The sequence below is a fragment of the Apium graveolens genome, chromosome 6, assembly GCF_009905375.1.
Source record: "Apium graveolens cultivar Ventura chromosome 6, ASM990537v1, whole genome shotgun sequence".
In the NCBI taxonomy this organism is placed as follows: domain Eukaryota; kingdom Viridiplantae; phylum Streptophyta; class Magnoliopsida; order Apiales; family Apiaceae; genus Apium; species Apium graveolens.
In genome coordinates this window covers 143,374,973-143,392,245 of record NC_133652.1, presented here as the reverse complement: position 1 = coordinate 143,392,245, position 17,273 = coordinate 143,374,973, and the positions used below count along the sequence as shown (strand labels likewise).

Genomic DNA, 17,273 nt, shown 5'->3' with positions numbered 1-17,273 from the left:
ATTGATTATTTCACCAAGTGGATCGAAGCCAAACCCTTGGCCAAAATCACTACTAAGCAGGTTGCACAATTCTTGTGGGAAAACATTATGTGCCGATATGGAATTCCCCGTATCCTCGTCACTGACAATGGAACACAATTCAACAATGAGGAATTCAAGAAGTATTGTGAAGAAAATGAAATTGAGTTACGATTCACCTCTGTGGCTCACCCGCAAGCCAATGGCCAAGCAGAGGTAGCAAATCGGATAATCCTGGATGGACTAAAGAAGAGGATTGAGAAGTCAAAAAATAACTGGGTAGATGAGATACTTCCAATATTATGGGCCTACAGGACTACCTGTAGAGTCTCGACAGGAGCAACTCCCTTCATGTTGGCATATGGGGCAGAAGCAGTAGTTCCAGTAGAGATATCACATTCCTCTCCAAGGATTCAGGCTTTCAATGCAGAAGAAAATGAGGAAGGGCAAAGGTTAGCCCTGGATCTGATCGATGAAGTGCGAGATAGGGCACATGCAAAGATAGTAGAATATCAGAAAAAGGCTTCATTCTACTATAACCTAAGGGTTAAAGAAAGGTTTTTTAAACAAGGCGATCTAGTCTTGAGGAAGATAGAAGCATCTGGTGTAGGACAAAAAGGGAAGCTTGCCCCGAATTGGGAAGGGCCGTACAGAGTCAAGAGTGTTCAAGGTAGAGGAACCTACAAGCTAGAGACTATGGATGGTTTTGAAGTCCCGAGAACTTGGCATGCACAAAACCTGAAGGTTTACTATGTGTAGGGCTGCCGGATACGATTCTCACTCGTCATGATGGCGAGTAGGTTGAAAAGCACCTTGAAGCTTTGCTTGCTTAGGATTTATATGTTTTAGTTTTATTACAAAGTTTATTAAGACTTGTGTAAGGGACGAATCCCAGACAATTTTATGAAATCCATGAATTCTTCAAAGTATGTTTGTGGCCTAACGAATAAAAACCAAATGCATGGATGCAAGCATAAAAGGTGATAAAATAAGATCAGATAAATATTACAAGAAATTTGATAAAAAAAAGGTCTCGAAAATAAAACAAGCCACGCAGGGCTGAAAAAGCTCTAAGAAGCTGAGGTGCCCTCAGCATCCATATTATCATCCTCTCCACTCTCGCTGGATGTCTCTGTCGTCTCGGAGGAGGAGGAAGAGCTGTCGTCCTCAGCAGGTCTAGAAGAAGACTCGGGAGGAGGAAGGAGTGGATCCTGAGGAACATGGTCCGAGACAACTACTCGGGTACGAAACCTCTGTAGCAAAGCCTCGTCATCAGGGCAGATGTAGTCCGCCGGGTTAATATCAGGACAAGCCTCGTTCACGGTCCCAAGGGCCGTGTCCCAACCAGTCCTAAAAAACCCGGGAAAGACTGAATCATCCCTAATCCTCATGGATTGGGCAAACTCCTCCGAGTCCAGATAGTTGTCTATAGCTTTATCCTTCTCCGCCCGAAGTACCACCAGCTCGGCGTTAGACTCTCCGAGTTCTTCCTCCTTGCGCTTGAGCTTCTTCTCCAGGGTAGCATACTTCTTCTGTTGCCTCCTGAGGGCATTATCGGCCTTATCAGAAGCCCGCTTCCACGATTCGGCTTGCCTCACAGCGCCTTGAAAGTAGGCGTTAGACTGGAACAAAGCAATTAACAAAGTATAAGGCAAGAAAATGCTACAAGAATGAAAAATAAGTTCAAAAAAGAGAAGGCATACCGAAGCCAGAGACTGAGCTCCCATGAGCTTAATCCTCTCAAGATCAGGGGTGGCCACCACATCAGTAAAATCCTTGGGAGTCACGCTATGGTAGGACCAATCCCAAGCATGTTTCGTGGAACCAACTACGGTGTCCCCTCGGCGGAATCCCCAGAGAGGCTGAAAGGCGCCTGTGGCAGCAGCAGTAGGGGCAGCAGCAGTGATAGGAGCACCATGGCCTCCAGCTCCTTCAGTTGAAGCCTCCCCTATAGGCTCTTTGTGCTTCTTCAAAAAGATAGGCTCCGTGGCCTTTCCCCGGGTGTCTAGGCCTGCGAGCCGAGCTTTCTTCATCCTAGCTGTTTCCTCAACCAAAGGAACATTGTCCTCGTTAATCTCCTTAGCAGCTGAAACAAAGCAAAGGACAAAATAAGTGATGTTAATAATGCATGAAATGAAGTAAAATTGAGAAGGGAAGAAAAATACCCTGTTGAGAAACAGAGGATAGTCCCACATGAATCAGGGAAAACTCCTCTAAGAGAGTCCAGCTGGTGGTGGTGCCATCATCCTGAGTAAGCCCATTATAAATAATAGTTTCTTCAGGAGTTAAGTGAATGGATTTGAGGCTACCATCACTGACCTTCCCGAAGGAAGATCGAAAAAGTGTGCCCCAGTCACCATTCTCCCAACGTAACCCAACGAAACTATTCCTCCAATTTTGATTATTATCAGGAATAGAGGCGCTGTTAAAGATATGTTTGCTTTTGGGCCTTTGCTTGACATAGACCCAGCCACAGATATTGGAAGAACTATTATAACACTGAAAGACCTTCCTAAAAACGGCTACAGAAAGAGGAAAGCCCTCCCTAAGACAACAAACCATAAAACATAGAATATTCCTCCAGGCGTTTGGAGGAAGCTGACACGGATTAATTTGTAGATCAGCCAAAAGATGAGGAATAAAAGGATGGAAAGGAAACCTAAGCCCAGCATTAAGGGCATCTGTGTAAATGAAGAGAGTGTCGGGTCTCCAGTGGCAAGTACGGTCACCACCAGAGACTGGAACTAATCTAAAAGGAGGAAGGACGTTATAACGAGCATTTAGTTTATTGAAATCTATGTTGTGCCAAGTATTATAATGATTAAAAGAGTCGAGATGTGCAGTGGAGGGATATTCATCCCCCCTAGTGTTAATCATATCAATTAAAAACATATATGAAGAGCGGATCTCGATATCCTTACCTCGTTTTGAAGCCGAGGCTATCTTGGCCGCTCTCTCGGAACTCTTGTCAGCCATTTAGTAAAGACTGGAAAAGAAGGCTGGGAGCTAAGGGAGGAAAGTTGAAAGAGGGAGAAATTTGTAGGATGATTGAAGAAATGAAATGAGAGGTGTGAGGAATCACACTCTCATCCCACCTCTTTATAGCCAAGAAGAAGGGGATTTGGGCCTAAAAAAGCCCATATGGGCCCAAAAATGGAAGGATCTGGAATGTTCCAGAATATTTTAGAAAAGTCTTAGAAAAGTATGGAAAAATCTGGAATGATATGGAAAATTCCAGAATATTCTGGAAGTCAGGCTTAAGAGTTCAAGCCCAACCCAAGTTTGAATGGGCTTTGGATATTAAAGCATGATAAAGGCCCAGTCCAAGAAAGCCCAGAAAGAGGGCCCAATTAGTTGACAAATAAGGCCCAGATTTAAGAAATGGGCCCTGGATGAAGACCCATTAAGAGGGTGGCCCAAGAAACCCAGGCCCAAATCAAGGACCCAAAAAAGTCCAGCCCAAACATATGGCCCAACTTCAAGGTAAAAGGATATGAAAATAATCATTCCTGACCCATTCGACCAGAAAAAGTGAGGAAATCTTGCTCGAATAACCTGAGATCAAAGTTCTGTCGATTAAGGCTAAAAATTAAGCATAAATCGACCAGAATTTAAACTCATTCGACTAGAAATCAAATGAAAACCCTGGTCGAAACAATCCTGCTCGAAATTGCTTCGACCAAGGCAAGAAAGGTGGCTAATTCGGTCAAAACAAAGAATTCTGACCCAACATCCTGACCGAAAATTTCCTGCTCGAAAAAGAACAAGGGGGTAGGAAAAATCCTGGCCGAAATTTGACCAGGACTTCTGCTCGAAACACTCCTGCTCGAAAAGCTGTCGACCTGGGCAGCAAGAGAAGCTTAATTCGGTCAAAAAGCAAGAATCCTGACCGAAAGGGACGAAAATCCTAGTCGAAAAAAAAATCCTGGTCGAAAATTGTAAAAAAAAAAAGGAAAGAAGGAAAAATCCTGGCCGAAATTCGACCAGGAATCCTGACCGAAAGCATCCTCCTCGAAAATCCTTCGACCAAGGCACAGCAGGGGCTAATTCGACCAGGTTAAAAAAAAAAGGAAGAAAAAATCCTGGAAAATTACAAAAAAATAAGGAAATTCCTTAAAATAATTTCTGAAAAATGTTAATATTTTCAGAAATAAGGAATAAATCCAGAAAATTAAAGGATAAATCCCAGAAATTAGGGAAAAAATCCAGAAATTAAGGATAAATCCCAAAAATTAGGGGAAAAATCCAGAAAATTAGGGAAAAATCCAGAAATTAAGGATAAATCCCAGAAAATTAGGGAAAAATCCCAGAAATTAGGAAAAAATCCAGAAATTAAGGATAAATCCCAGAAAATTAGGGAAAAATCCCAGAAATTAGGGAAAAAATCCAGAAATTAAGGATAAATCCCAGAAAATTAGGGAAAAATCCAGAAATTAGGGAAAAATCCCAGAAAATTAGGGAAAAATCCCAGAAAATTAGGATAAATCCCAGAAATTAAGGGAAAAATCCAGAAATTAGGGAAAATCCCAGAAAATTAGGGAAAAATTCCTGGAAATTAAGATAATTTCTGAATAAAAGGAAGATTCATTGTAAATGTGTAGGTCGCTCCACACTTTACGCAAAAACGAAACCCTGAAATGGAACGAATAGATTTAACTTCTGCGAAACCTAATCAATGTTTCCCAAAAGTTGGGGGGCAAATGATAGGGATAAATAAGTCCTGATTTTATAATTAATGGGCTGATAGGCCCAATAAGAAGATGTATGATATTCAGACCAGAAAGGTTAAGCCTGATGGACCAGATCAGGTCTGATGGAATAAAAGAGGCCCAAAAGCCCTGATTATTAATTAATTTCGTAATTAATTAATAAGGGAAAAATCAGCTATTGAGAAGAGTCCTGATAAGGATATAAATCCTTATAGATTATCCTCAAGGGGACCTAAAAGGATAAGGAATCAGTTTTACTACTATCTAGGACTCCAAAGTCCATTCTAATTATGAGACTTGCCCACCAGGTCTCCTATACCAAATCCAATTCAAGGACTCCCAACATCTATATAAGGGGTCTCACCCCACAAATCAGAACTACGTTTTTTGACTTGATCCTGGCAATCAGCAAGGTACGTAGGCATCTTGTTAAGGCAGATTGAGTCACGAAACACAAGAGCAGTCAAATCGAGCCTTGAAGCTCACGTTCCTTAGTACTAAATACAGCAATTATATATATATTAGTTTTTTATCCATAACACACTTTAACCCCCTTACACCAATTATATATAGGACATAATTATGAAATACAATATATCCAATTATCAGTTGTGTGATACCACATAATATGGCCTTCATCGTGAAATGTACATGGTTTTTTAGCTAGTGAGTACAATATTCCAGTTCTCCACACAAATATAAGTTTATATACATTATACAGTAACAAATCTCTACTGAAATGTTAATGCATTTTGTTCAGCGGTTTGGAAGTGGTTCAGTGCCAACTCACGTTATTGGAGCCGCCTTATTTCGTGGGGAGTGGAAAGCTGCAGTAAACATGATCCTTGATCCACGAGAAGGGGATATCCTTTTACTAGTAGCTTGTTTGATTTATAAAGAATAAAGTAGATTCTAGTTTTTTTAACCTATTATGAAATGTTTAGCTATGTATAGCAATCTTTCCAAACAGAATATTTTGTAGCCGGCTGTTCTTCTTATAATTTTCGGGAGGTACGTATATTTTCTTAACTACAAAGTTATATTACAAAGGGAAAACATAAGGGAAGTGCGAGAATATTACAAAGAAAGTGATGATATTGAAGGGACCTTGCGGCAATTACCTCGCTATCTAGTCGCAGAGAGAGCTATAGTAAGCTAAATTTTCACGCATTCTTCTTCTGTTGGTATATTTCATTGTTAATACAGTATTGAATCTGTATTAAAGTGCATATTTTTTTCATTTACCATCTATTGTCGGGTTTATAGCTACCTTCTTCACAACCTAATAAATTCATGTATTTATAGTATGTTTTTAGGCATGCTAGGACATCCCCTAAACTCTATGAATACCTATCTTACAACTCAACACTCGACAGGTTATCAGAGTTGTAATTTCTCCACACTTCAAAATGTACCGCCTACTTCTTCAACCCTCATAACTTGGCCAGACCATTTTATTTTTTGATATCTCTTCTCTCTCAGTCCTTCACCCTAATCTCAGATGTACATTTTCAGTTCATATCACTTGCACTTTTGGTGGATCTTCTGGTAAAACTTGGAAGTATAGAAATGCTGAAGGTTATGCGCCCTAAATAAGTTGTTAGGGTTAGGAAGACAATTTACGATCTCATAGCTTTAGAAGTTAGTCATGAACCCTGGTCCTTCCCAAATTAAATTTGGACAGAATCAGTGTGGCACAATTTTTAATCCACTGGCATACAGTGGGTTTTGAGTTCTCCACCCCACCTCTTTTTTAATCTCACTATAAAGACAACTGGGGGGCGTTGCGATTATTGTCACATTTGGTTAAATTTACTGCTTGTAGATTTTGGTATAGTGCATGACTCAATCATGTTTGGATTGTTACAGCTACAGTGTTTAAAGAAAAGCCCCAGGAACTACTTACTCGCTTTGAAGGCTATACCTAGGACTTTGAGAATGATGTAAGTACTCTCATTTACAGAAAAATTATGTTTACTATGTTACTTATATGTTGTTCTTTTCCTATTACTAATTGTAAATCACCTTGCACAAAGTCGTAGTTCAAACTAAATGGTCGTAGTTTTATGATTTTCATATCACATGTTATATTTGTTAACATGACATTATTTGAGATATTTAAGCTACTGGTTTTCGAAAGCAATAAATTGTATATAATTATAAAGCATATGCTATTCTAGCTTAATAAATCAACAAACAGGTATCTCTTCGCAATGTAATCATTCATACATGACCTGACACCTACGTTAAAAGTAGTTTTTCCCGCAATCTGAATTGTGACAAGTGAAAGTGAGCTACTCATTACTGTTTCTGACCATGATCCAGTAAGTAGTTTTTAGCAGACTATCACCTGAAATTCAGTATCAGTTGATTTATTGCCCTAATTAGGTGATTACATCATCGACATAAGGATTTACTTGCTAATCTCTACCAATGCCTATATGATTGAAGATTTACATTCAAAATAAGGCTATCCAATGTGTAAAAGAGATGGACAATTATCAGATGATCTATTGTGCTTATTTGGTAGTTACATCGTAAATATGTAAGGAATTATTTACTCTTCAGGTATGTACATAGTTATCAAAGCTATTTATGGAATCATGCAGCTAGCAGAAGAGTGCAAAAATATGGTACGCCCTCTTTTATTGTCTTTCTTATTAAGAAAGTACCTGTTACTACTTCATCTATCAAAGTGGTTGCATGCACTCTGTCTTCTTCAGGATTTGGTACTTTTGACAGCAGTAATCGGTTATTATTTAAGTATATCTGTTGACCGTTTCACCTTCTGCAGGAAGTGACCAAGTTGTGTTGGGAGATCTAGTACATTGCAAAGAAGAGCATAGTGGGAAAGAAACAGAAGAAAAAGTAAATGCACTCTTCAATACTGATTTTGAAGATGATATTTGCAACGATACATACGATTGTAGCCATCTGGATGACATACCCATTACAACTCCAGCAGAAGTTAAAAGTACCCTAGTGAAGGTTAGCATTCTGTACCTGAGCTGCATACCCCTTCCAACAAATTTACAACTATATCTTTTACATGTAGTGATGTAGAAGAAATGAACTTATGCTTCGGGTTTAATTTCGAAAATTATCATTTGAGTCTTTCAGTTTTAAGTGTGTAGATAGGATCTGATCACTTGTGAAGAAGAAAAATTGTTAGGCCCACTGGGTTTATGTAAAATAAATGAATAAATTAGGTCCACTGGGTTATTGTCAAAATAATATAAAATAGGTCCACTAGGTTATTAGTTAGGAAGATAAAAGAGTTTTCATGTTTACAAGATTTTGTTGGCATATCTTTAGAAATATAGATAAGATAAAACAAAATATATCAAGCAGCTGATGGGTTGTGCATACTTCCATCTATATCTAGTTCAAGAGATTTGGAGTAAGATGAATCTGCATGTTTCTTAACGTAAATTTAATATTTATTACACGTAATTCCATTTTAGATCCATATGTTGTTGTAAATCGAGTTTAAAACTCGAAACTTTTCATCCGAGTCTTGTATACCTCAATATTTGAAAACACAAAAAAGATTTTTCCTTGAAAAGAAGAAAGAAACATAAATTTAACGTTTCATGTTTTGGCTTTGGCTTTGGCATGTCCAGACAATATACTCTTAGAGCATCTCCAATGCATCACACTATTTTGGTGTGAAATCTACACCAAAATGGTGTAAAAGTTACACTATTTTCATCTTCATCTCCAACCCACATACACTAAATCTTACATCATTCTTGTACTATATATGTTATTTTATTACTAGAGTACAAAATAAAGTATAAACGTAATAAAGTTAGTAGGATACAAAAGGAATAATTTTGTTTTTGGTAAGGAGAACAAGGGTAATGTTTGCATTAATAAAAACTCTAAAAATTTGGTGTGACGCCAAATTTGGTGTAACTTTTAGTGCAACACCAAAATGGTGTAAGATTTAGAGTTGGGTTGAAGAAAATTTTTACACTTAAATGGTGTTAAAGTACAAATTTGAAGTTGGGTTGGAGATGGTCTTAGTATTTTTGAATTATGCTTGACCCATCTGTATTGAGCTTTTGGTCTGTGTCATTCAAAAGAAGGTTGGAAGGTGAGTCCAGACAATGTGTAATTATTAATTTTCGGAAAATACACCAGTATGGCATATAGACTTACGCAGCAGCAGATTGTCTATGATCCATTTAAGGTAAGATAAGATCATATTTCATACTTCAATCTGCAGAAGTATATGATTTCAGTGCGCCAATAACATATCTCTTGATTTATGCATCTCTCTTATGTGTTGGACCACGTTATTCTCTCTTGTATATTCCAATATATTTGTCTTCCTCTTTGCAGGCTATAACTGAGGAAGATTTACTTGCTGGTAATTATACAGTTGAGGATGTTGTACTTCCGCTGCCTGGGTGAGGAAAAAAGGACATTAACTTGTTTCTTACCACTTTTATTTTGACTGATCAGTTATGAACAGCTAGTGAGACTCCAGTGTTCTTAAAGCTTTAAAATGACAGGTCAAGGGTAATGTATCCACTGAATGATATCGGCGAAGTTTATCATGATTTAACAAAGAAGGTAGACCATTTCTTTCTCCTAAAATTACTCTGCTCTAAGAATATTATTATCTTATATAATAAATATAAATGTATATCGTATGATTAGAAGATTATTTGTAAAATTATTGAAATTTAGGCTTTTTTATAATAATTTTTTGTATATACATTAATATATGTATACTATAATTGCTATTTCTCTAAAATATTTAAATAAAGTTGAGTAATATATAAACTAAACAACAATATTCAATACAAAAAAAATTGTATATTAAAGTTCCTTGGAAGTTGGAACCAAATTACAACTTCCCAGGTTTATCAAAATACGTGTTTGGTTATCATTATGTAACTTCCACCAACATATTACATATGGTTATAATTAATTACCAATTTCCAATATAATTTATTTTTAATAAAAATAAATACAGAAATTAAGTGAAAAGTTAATCTACAAACTATTATAGATATACTACATAAAAACTATATTTATATGTGCTAATTAAAGATAATATGTGCATTATCAATTATCATAAAGATAGATAAAAATAATAAAGAACTATTGTAAAGATATATACAAAATTTATTACGAACAATTACAAATTGTTACATAGAAAAATGTGTAAAGTTGATTCATTTTAACCAACCATATTGATAGAAAAAAGAATAAAAAAAGATAGAAATCAAAATTAAAAACACAAATATTTGAGTGTATTATTAGAACATATACATCTTCTTTAATAATGGGAAAAATATTAAAGTTGTCATTATCAACTAAAGAAGAGAATGAAAATCCACATCACAGAATATAAAAATATAAAAGATGTCTAACAACACAACTTAACTCATAGCGAGTCAGTGACAATGGGTGGGTAGACTAGGTAATAACCTTAAATACCTGGGAAGTACAAGTAACATTATCCATTTCAAAAGTTGCAGAACCAACCAAAATCTGTAATCCAATTATCTTCCCAGGTACTTCAGGTTAGTTGGGTTACACTGTACCAAACGAGACCTTAATATTTTAATTTGTAAAATTTCGGAAATTTTATTTGAGCTATTTATCTATTAAATTTTTAATTTGGATAAACATTTTTGATTAAAGAGAGAGAGAATAAGATTTATTGGTAGTGGAACATTTTGACTTTAATCGAACCCAAAATGTAAAATTAAAAACATATATAAAATGTCTTAAATAATTCCTTACAAAGTATAAAGGTAAAGAGAGATAACTCGGGATAATAAACAATAGGAAAAAAAGGTATAGTTATTTAGGGGGGAAAAAGACGGTTCCTTTGTGTTCAGTTCAGTTTTTGGTTTTGTAAATAATGTCATTATTTTGAGTAAATTAACGTCCAATGACTAAAAAAAGAAAACAAATTGGATGAAATCATATATTATATTTTTTTGAATACCACCAATATAATGCACATGGTCATCTAAACTATTACTGTACTAGAGAAGGCTCATCTTGGCAAATTAAGCCACGAATCCTTGAATTGATAATCTCATTTTCAGGGTGGTGGCCCCCCATTAGGCCACCGGCCAGTTCAATATTTGATTATTTATTCCTTTCTTATTGTATGTACATATTACACCATTGCACACCCTTCCAATACATGTTCTAACAACCCCCCAGTAAAATGGTTGGTTAAATGCAATCAAGTTTGTTTCCTACTGTCTTTGTAAATTTTTTTTATTTGTTTTTGAAATATTAAGTGTTCTAGCTGGTAAAGATGCATGTTCGGATTTTGTTTGTTTTCATTGTTTCAGGATGATGTCAACTTGCAAGAAAGCTCACATGGTATCAAGTAGGTCACTGAAACATTTTACTTGTTCATATTGTTTCTGTTTTGGCTCCACTATTCACGGACATTATTGGCCACGGCTTTTAATGCACAATTGCACATCCCTTTATTTTTTTCGGAAGGGGTTTTTAAAATTATCCCCATATACTTGTTCGACCAAGTATATGCCCTTCGTTTTTGGGAGGATAAACATATGCTAATGTTTTGCTAGGGAGTTCTCAATCACGAGCATGACTGGAGCTTATAGAACAGTATTTCAGAAACCACAGGACTTCAAATGGTATGCCTGGTTTTCTCTAATGCTCCTTTTTATTGGATTTCCTTTCTGTGCTGTTCTTACTAGGGTGTCACCACCTTTAATTTCTCTTGAATAGGGAAATGCTCTCGTATATAGATGAAAATATACCACTAGCAGAGACAGACTTGGATGTTAACAGAAACTTGGTCAAAGAAGATATGGACCACGCAAAGGAGGTGGTGAAACATCAAAACAACTGCAATATACAGAGTGTTAGAAATGATGTCATAGTACCAACAGATACAGATGAACCAGAAAATAACATGAAAGCAAAATTGCATAACCAAGAGTCTCTTCCTAGTTCTCATGAAGAACAGAAGGCTATTAAAATGAGCTTTACTCTTCCTTCTTCTTGCTATGCAACCATGGCCATCAGGGAATTGCTTAAAACTTCGACTTCGGTATGTATTTAGAAGCTTATTACTTTAAGCATTTATTGCATATATAGAAGATCCACTAGATTCGACATCTTACTTGGGGGTTTCTGCATACTTGCTCACACAACTAGGAAATAAGAACAGTAACCACACTGGTGGTGGTTATTTATGGAATTATGTTTAAATGATCCCATAAACAGTTGTGAACGTGTTATCTCTCATTTCCTTGACCTTGCCATTTTGACCTATTAGCCTATCACAATCTATGTTATGTATGTGTACGTGTAGAGCAGTGAAACATTCAAGTTTTGGTTCCACTGTTATAAGTTTTTCAGACGTGGACACATATATAAAAAAGTCTCATATATGAATGCGGGTCAGTAGACACAATTTATCTCAAGGGATTATAACTTAAATAATTGCAGTTATAACTTATAAAACTGCATTGGCACAGGCATCACCATCATTCAACATCTAGTTCATTTCTTTCCTTCAGAATTTTTATGTACTCGCATGTATATATATATATATATACCCAATTGATCACCGGAAACTAGTTGGCTTATCCAACCACCGTCGAGTTCATTTCTTTCCTTTTGAATTTGTATGTCCTTATTTATGTAACCTGCTCATCTAACCAGCGTGTTTGGATTAAAAATTAACAGATATTTTTAGATAATATGTTTACCTTGCATTGTCGTATACATGCATCTGTATTATAGATAATCTCCCTCTTTAAGAGCACTTTATAACATAGTGTTTTGAACCTATGCAGGTTGCATTTCACAAATCTCTAAACTAGAAAACTCAGTTTTGGTATATCGCGGAGTTGCATTTGCAGTTTACTTGACCTGGAACTCAGTTTTGGTAGAAGAGAAGTCTGGTCCAGGTGGTAGTTTATTTGATTGAAGTTTTTTTCTAAATGGTTGAGCTTGCTGATTTATAAGAGAGAGAGAGAGTATAGCGCCATATGTATTAGTCTTGTTATAAGTGAGATATATTTCTATACACTAGAAAGATTAGTACAAAAAAACAAAAATAAAATGCAACTTCTATAGATATATTCTTGTTCTATTTATGTTAGTTAAATTTATCAGCAAAAAGAAAAGAGAAAAGTGCCCTCAAAGCACTATTCTATCTTTCTGTAATGTTGTATTGTATCTGAAACATTCAACCAGTTATTAATTCAGACATTTTTTTTATACATATTTGACCTTCAAATTGTGCTTGAAAACAGGGAGGACATGATCATGACATACTATATTGTCATCAGTTCTTAGCAAAGCAGACATACTATATTGTCATCAGTTCTTAGCGAAGCAGCAAACCATAATTTATCAGAAGGCCGGTGACTCATTATCTATATGATAACTCTACTTGGCATTCAATCCAATGAGTAAAATTTCGACTGATTGTGTCAAAAATTGTGGCAAGAGATTTGCAAATTTTCAACTTAGCTATTGTAGTTCGTAGTTACAAATTTACAATGGTTAATCTCTGTTCTGTTCAACTTTATAATTGCATGACCATGCAAAATTACAAATTAGATGCGAAATTTTGAAAATGAACGTTTTAATGTCCATCCAAAATTTAAACTGGCTTAAAGAATGACATAAATCCCGGAAATATTAACATTTTTGTAAACTCCGGGCCAAAACCATAAAGCAAAAATCAATCTTTAATCACAAACACCAATACAAAATCACATCCAGATCATCAAATTTCAAGAACAAAGACAATCCAACAAATATAAGGTGCAAAATTTTAACTTAGTTGAAACTTCATTAGCAGTAACACATGATTTAATCAAAGTTATATATAATATCAATACACTTTCAAATACTACCAACAATTTAAAATTTCCATTAACTTATGCTAAGTATTTCCATTAAAAATCCATGACAAGTGTTGACACAAGTAAACAAATTCAGTCACCATAACAAAAACAAAAACCATGATCAAACCTCCCTAAACCAACAATAAAGACTGAATCCACATTACTAAAATTAAATCGGAACATAACGCTTAAGTGCCTGCTTACCAATCCCAGCAGCACCAGCAGCCAATCCACCAATAGCACCCGCAAGCACAGCAGACTTAGCTCCTCTCGTAGCGCGGAAAATCGCTCCAGTCCCTAACCCAGCCACCACACTATTAAACAAATCATCAGTCCCCCTGTAATGCAAAGCAGTACTCTCCAACCCCGAAAAAAGCAGCCCAATAACACCAAGAGTATTCCCAAATTTCCGACCCGTATGCCCACCCGAATTCAAAACCCGATTAATCCTAAGCTTCAAAGACTCTCCTCTCTCCGCAGAATTGATCCCCTCAACTGTCCCTTTCAAACCCCCCAATATAGCTCCGGTTAAATAACCCGACCCGGTATAATACTGCAGATTCTCGCTCCAAGAGCGTCGCTGAGCCGCGGCTTCTTCGTGGAAAAGATACTCAGGCGAAGTGGGTAGCTCGTAAAGCTTGTGAATTGGGGTGTTGAGGCTTTGATAAGGGTGGTAGTGACGAGTTGAGGGCTTTTGTTCCGTTGAATTTGCCATTGATTTGCTAGGGTTTTGTGAGATCTGAGAAGATGGGGTGTTTTGGTTTGGGATTATAGAGATGGGTTTTGATTTGATTGGAGAAAGATTGTAGAGGGAGAGAGAATTGACTTGGAGAACTTACACCCTAACAATGGCGGTTGTTAGGGTTTAAGGAGGGTTTTAGTTGACTTGTTCTTTAATCCAACTCCTCGAGGGCTGGATTATTGTAAAATCTAAAAATTAATAAAATATATTGAGTTGAAATATAATAGATTTCTTTGTAAAAATAATAGAGTATGGTATTAATTTGATAAAGGTAATTGCTATAAAATTTATTGCAATGGTTTGTATTTTAACTTGCTTGCTTGGTATTTTAACTTGCTTGGTGTAATTGAGCCGAGTCGAGTCGAACAATGTCACTGTCAGACTCGGCTGAAACTCTATTAAAATAATTTGGGCTCGTATTCGAACTCGACCGAGTCTTTAATTTTAAGTCTGAAACTCGGTTCATAAAAAGTTTAGTATGCTCGAGTTCAGTTCGAAAAATCGAATTAATTTCACTAAATATCAACAAAAACTCAAAATATGTTCGGTTCGACTCAAATCGGCTCGAATTCGATAATAAATAAATAATATATATAAAATATTAAATATTTATATAAAATTATATTTATGATAAAAAATTTAAAGATAATAGAGGTTTGACAAGGCTCGCGAAATTTACGAGCCGAATAATTTGAAATTCGAGCTCAGATCGGTTAAAAATTCGCCAAGCTCGAGTTCGAGCTCGACAATTATTTTTGAGTTAAATTTAATTTTTTTATGAGCCGAATTTGAGTAGTTTACGAACAATTTGACTCATTTTCGTTCCTAGCCAGCATATATCGATTTTTCTTCACCATTAATTTCTTCTGTGATAAATTGATAAGTTGCTAACCTATTTTACAGATTCATCGATGACCGTAATTATTAATTTAAAAAATATTTTCTGATAATTAAGAAATAAATAAAATATAAGTAGTATTATCGTCATAAAAACATATCAGCACTGATTCCTGATCACCTGCTTTCTCTTTTTGAATTTTTAGCATACTTTTACTTTAATTGATTTCATAAAACGCACCAAAAAAACATCTTGGAATATATTCGTGCCCTTTTATATTATGTTTTTTTTCACCTCAAATCGGCAAGACAGTAAATCAATGACTCGGTCGGCTGACAAAATGTGCCACTTCCGGCCCAAATATAAATTAGGAAAATTCTGTATGGTACCCTCGTAGAATTGACTTTTTTAAATGGTGCACAAAATAATTTTGATTTCCAGATAGTATCATTCGAGTATTATGTCATTTTGTACGGTACCTCTATCGTTAATCTCCGTTAATCAAATGTTATATTTGGGTATTATTTGGAAAAAAATCAATTATAAAATGGTACTATTAATAATTTCTCTTAAATATATCATTATAATTTTTTTAATTATATTATTCTGAAAATTTAAACATACAAATTAAATTAAATCAAATGTTGTTAAAGTCGGGGTTAGGTTAAAATGAATGATAACTGATAAAAAAAATCGGGGAGAAACAAATTGACTGTAATTATGATTCCAAAATCGAGTATTATCTTTGACGAAGTAAATAAAGATCTTATTTGTTTCAATTTGTTTCCATCCGAGTACATCTTCTTATTTCTCTATTTCAGGCATACACATAATTATTTATTTATGTATTATCTAAATGAACAGTTCAAATTTTCAAAAAAATAAAATATTAGAAGTGAGCCTCGTTTCTTATTTTAAGATTGGTCCTCATTTAAATACAGATACTCATGGACTAGTTTTTAATATATTTTTTTTCTAAAAGGTTATTTAATTCGGCTTTCGATTTAAATCGAAAAAAATTTCAATGGTACTCTTCTAATATTGACTCTTCTAATAATACCAAAACTATAACATCTGACTAGAGGAAGTTAACAATAGAGGTATAATATAGAATGATATAATAATAGAATGATATCATCCGGAAATCAAAACTATTTTATATACCATTTAAAAAAACCAATTATAAGAAAGTACGGTCGAGAATTTCCCTATAAATTATATGCGGTACAGTGGGTTAAACAAACTGGCTCTACATTTGGCTGTAGTACTTTTAGCAGCAGTGCAGAATTGGTATACGTGGCTCGGTCCCGGAGTTTGCTTATGAGTTATGATTGGTGCCGAAGTTTATTATTATCAGGTCCACTAAAACCTCGATAAATTAATATTTTTTATTTTTGAAATTATTAAAAATTATTAATTAATTGAAATAATAATATATTAATAAATTAATAATTTATTAATTTATGAAAATATTAATAATTTATTAATTTATGAATATATTAATAATTTATTAATTTATCGAGATATATTATTTAAAATTTTATAACATATACAATTCTCAAAATAATAATTAGTTATTTTATTTCTGGATCACTTTAACATATTAAATACAAATATTCTTAAAATTGAAAATAAAATTATGATCTCGTGAGATAGTTAAAAAATATAAATTAAGTGTGAATACATGAAAAACCTCACATTCAAATAATTATTTTATGATACTTGTTATGAATTAAAAATTAGGATATATTAATTGCTGTATATATTACTAAGGTTCGGGAGTTCAAGGCCTTTAATGGCTGCTATCGTGTTTCGTATCTTAACTCCGCCTTTACGAGATGCCTACGTATATCTGTAATTAGAGAATCAAGCCAAAAAATATAGTTCTAATCTGTGGGGTGAGCTCTCTTATATAGATGTTGGGAGTCCTTGAATAGGACCAGGGTTAGGAGACTTGGTGGACAAGTCTCTGAATTAGGATGGGCTTTGGAGTCATGAGAAGTAGGAGACCGATTCTTTATTGTAACGCCTCCAAATCCGGGGTCAAGGGATTTGGTCGTCACTATGAAACCTCAATCCAAAATAACCTG

At 35.0% G+C, this 17,273-nt stretch overlaps 3 protein-coding genes across 3 annotated transcripts; 1 reads left to right on the top strand and 2 right to left on the bottom strand.

Annotated features, from left to right (window-relative positions):
• Positions 1–1,054: 1,054 nt before the first annotated feature.
• LOC141665505 (uncharacterized) lies at positions 1,055–3,422 on the bottom strand. Its single transcript, XM_074471491.1, has 3 exons — positions 3,419–3,422; positions 1,722–2,104; positions 1,055–1,640 (listed from the first exon to the last, which is right to left on the bottom strand). The coding sequence occupies exons 1-3, from the start codon at positions 3,420–3,422 to the stop codon at positions 1,089–1,091; spliced, it is 939 nt and encodes a 312-aa protein (XP_074327592.1). The 3' UTR covers positions 1,055–1,088.
• A 2,029-nt stretch (positions 3,423–5,451) lies between these two features.
• LOC141667735 (multisubstrate pseudouridine synthase 7-like) lies at positions 5,452–12,910 on the top strand. Its single transcript, XM_074474342.1, has 11 exons — positions 5,452–5,591; positions 5,775–5,877; positions 6,597–6,670; positions 7,296–7,360; positions 7,522–7,715; positions 9,075–9,142; positions 9,248–9,308; positions 11,057–11,094; positions 11,303–11,371; positions 11,466–11,790; positions 12,542–12,910. The coding sequence occupies exons 1-11, from the start codon at positions 5,467–5,469 to the stop codon at positions 12,566–12,568; spliced, it is 1,149 nt and encodes a 382-aa protein (XP_074330443.1). The 5' UTR covers positions 5,452–5,466; the 3' UTR covers positions 12,569–12,910.
• Positions 12,911–13,606: 696 nt separating this feature from the next.
• LOC141668887 (mitochondrial import inner membrane translocase subunit TIM23-2-like) lies at positions 13,607–14,520 on the bottom strand. The gene has a single exon (XM_074475934.1). The coding sequence runs from the start codon at positions 14,316–14,318 to the stop codon at positions 13,773–13,775; it is 546 nt and encodes a 181-aa protein (XP_074332035.1). The 5' UTR covers positions 14,319–14,520; the 3' UTR covers positions 13,607–13,772.
• Positions 14,521–17,273: the final 2,753 nt, after the last annotated feature.

Bases quoted from the DNA above. Each gene is read 5' to 3' on its own strand.
- LOC141668887 (XM_074475934.1), bottom strand. From the start codon at position 14,318: ATGGCAAATTCAACGGAACAAAAGCCCTCAACTCGTCACTACCACCCT.
- LOC141665505 (XM_074471491.1), bottom strand. The intron at 1,641-1,721 runs GTATGCCTTCTC...GCTTTGTTCCAG, and splicing joins GAGCTCAGTCTCTGGCTTCG to TCTAACGCCTACTTTCAAGG.
- LOC141667735 (XM_074474342.1), top strand. From the start codon at position 5,467: ATGTTAATGCATTTTGTTCAGCGGTTTGGAAGTGGTTCAGTGCCAACT. The intron at 5,878-6,596 runs GTAAGCTAAATT...GGATTGTTACAG, and splicing joins TAGTCGCAGAGAGAGCTATA to CTACAGTGTTTAAAGAAAAG. The intron at 6,671-7,295 runs GTAAGTACTCTC...TTTACTCTTCAG, and splicing joins CCTAGGACTTTGAGAATGAT to GTATGTACATAGTTATCAAA.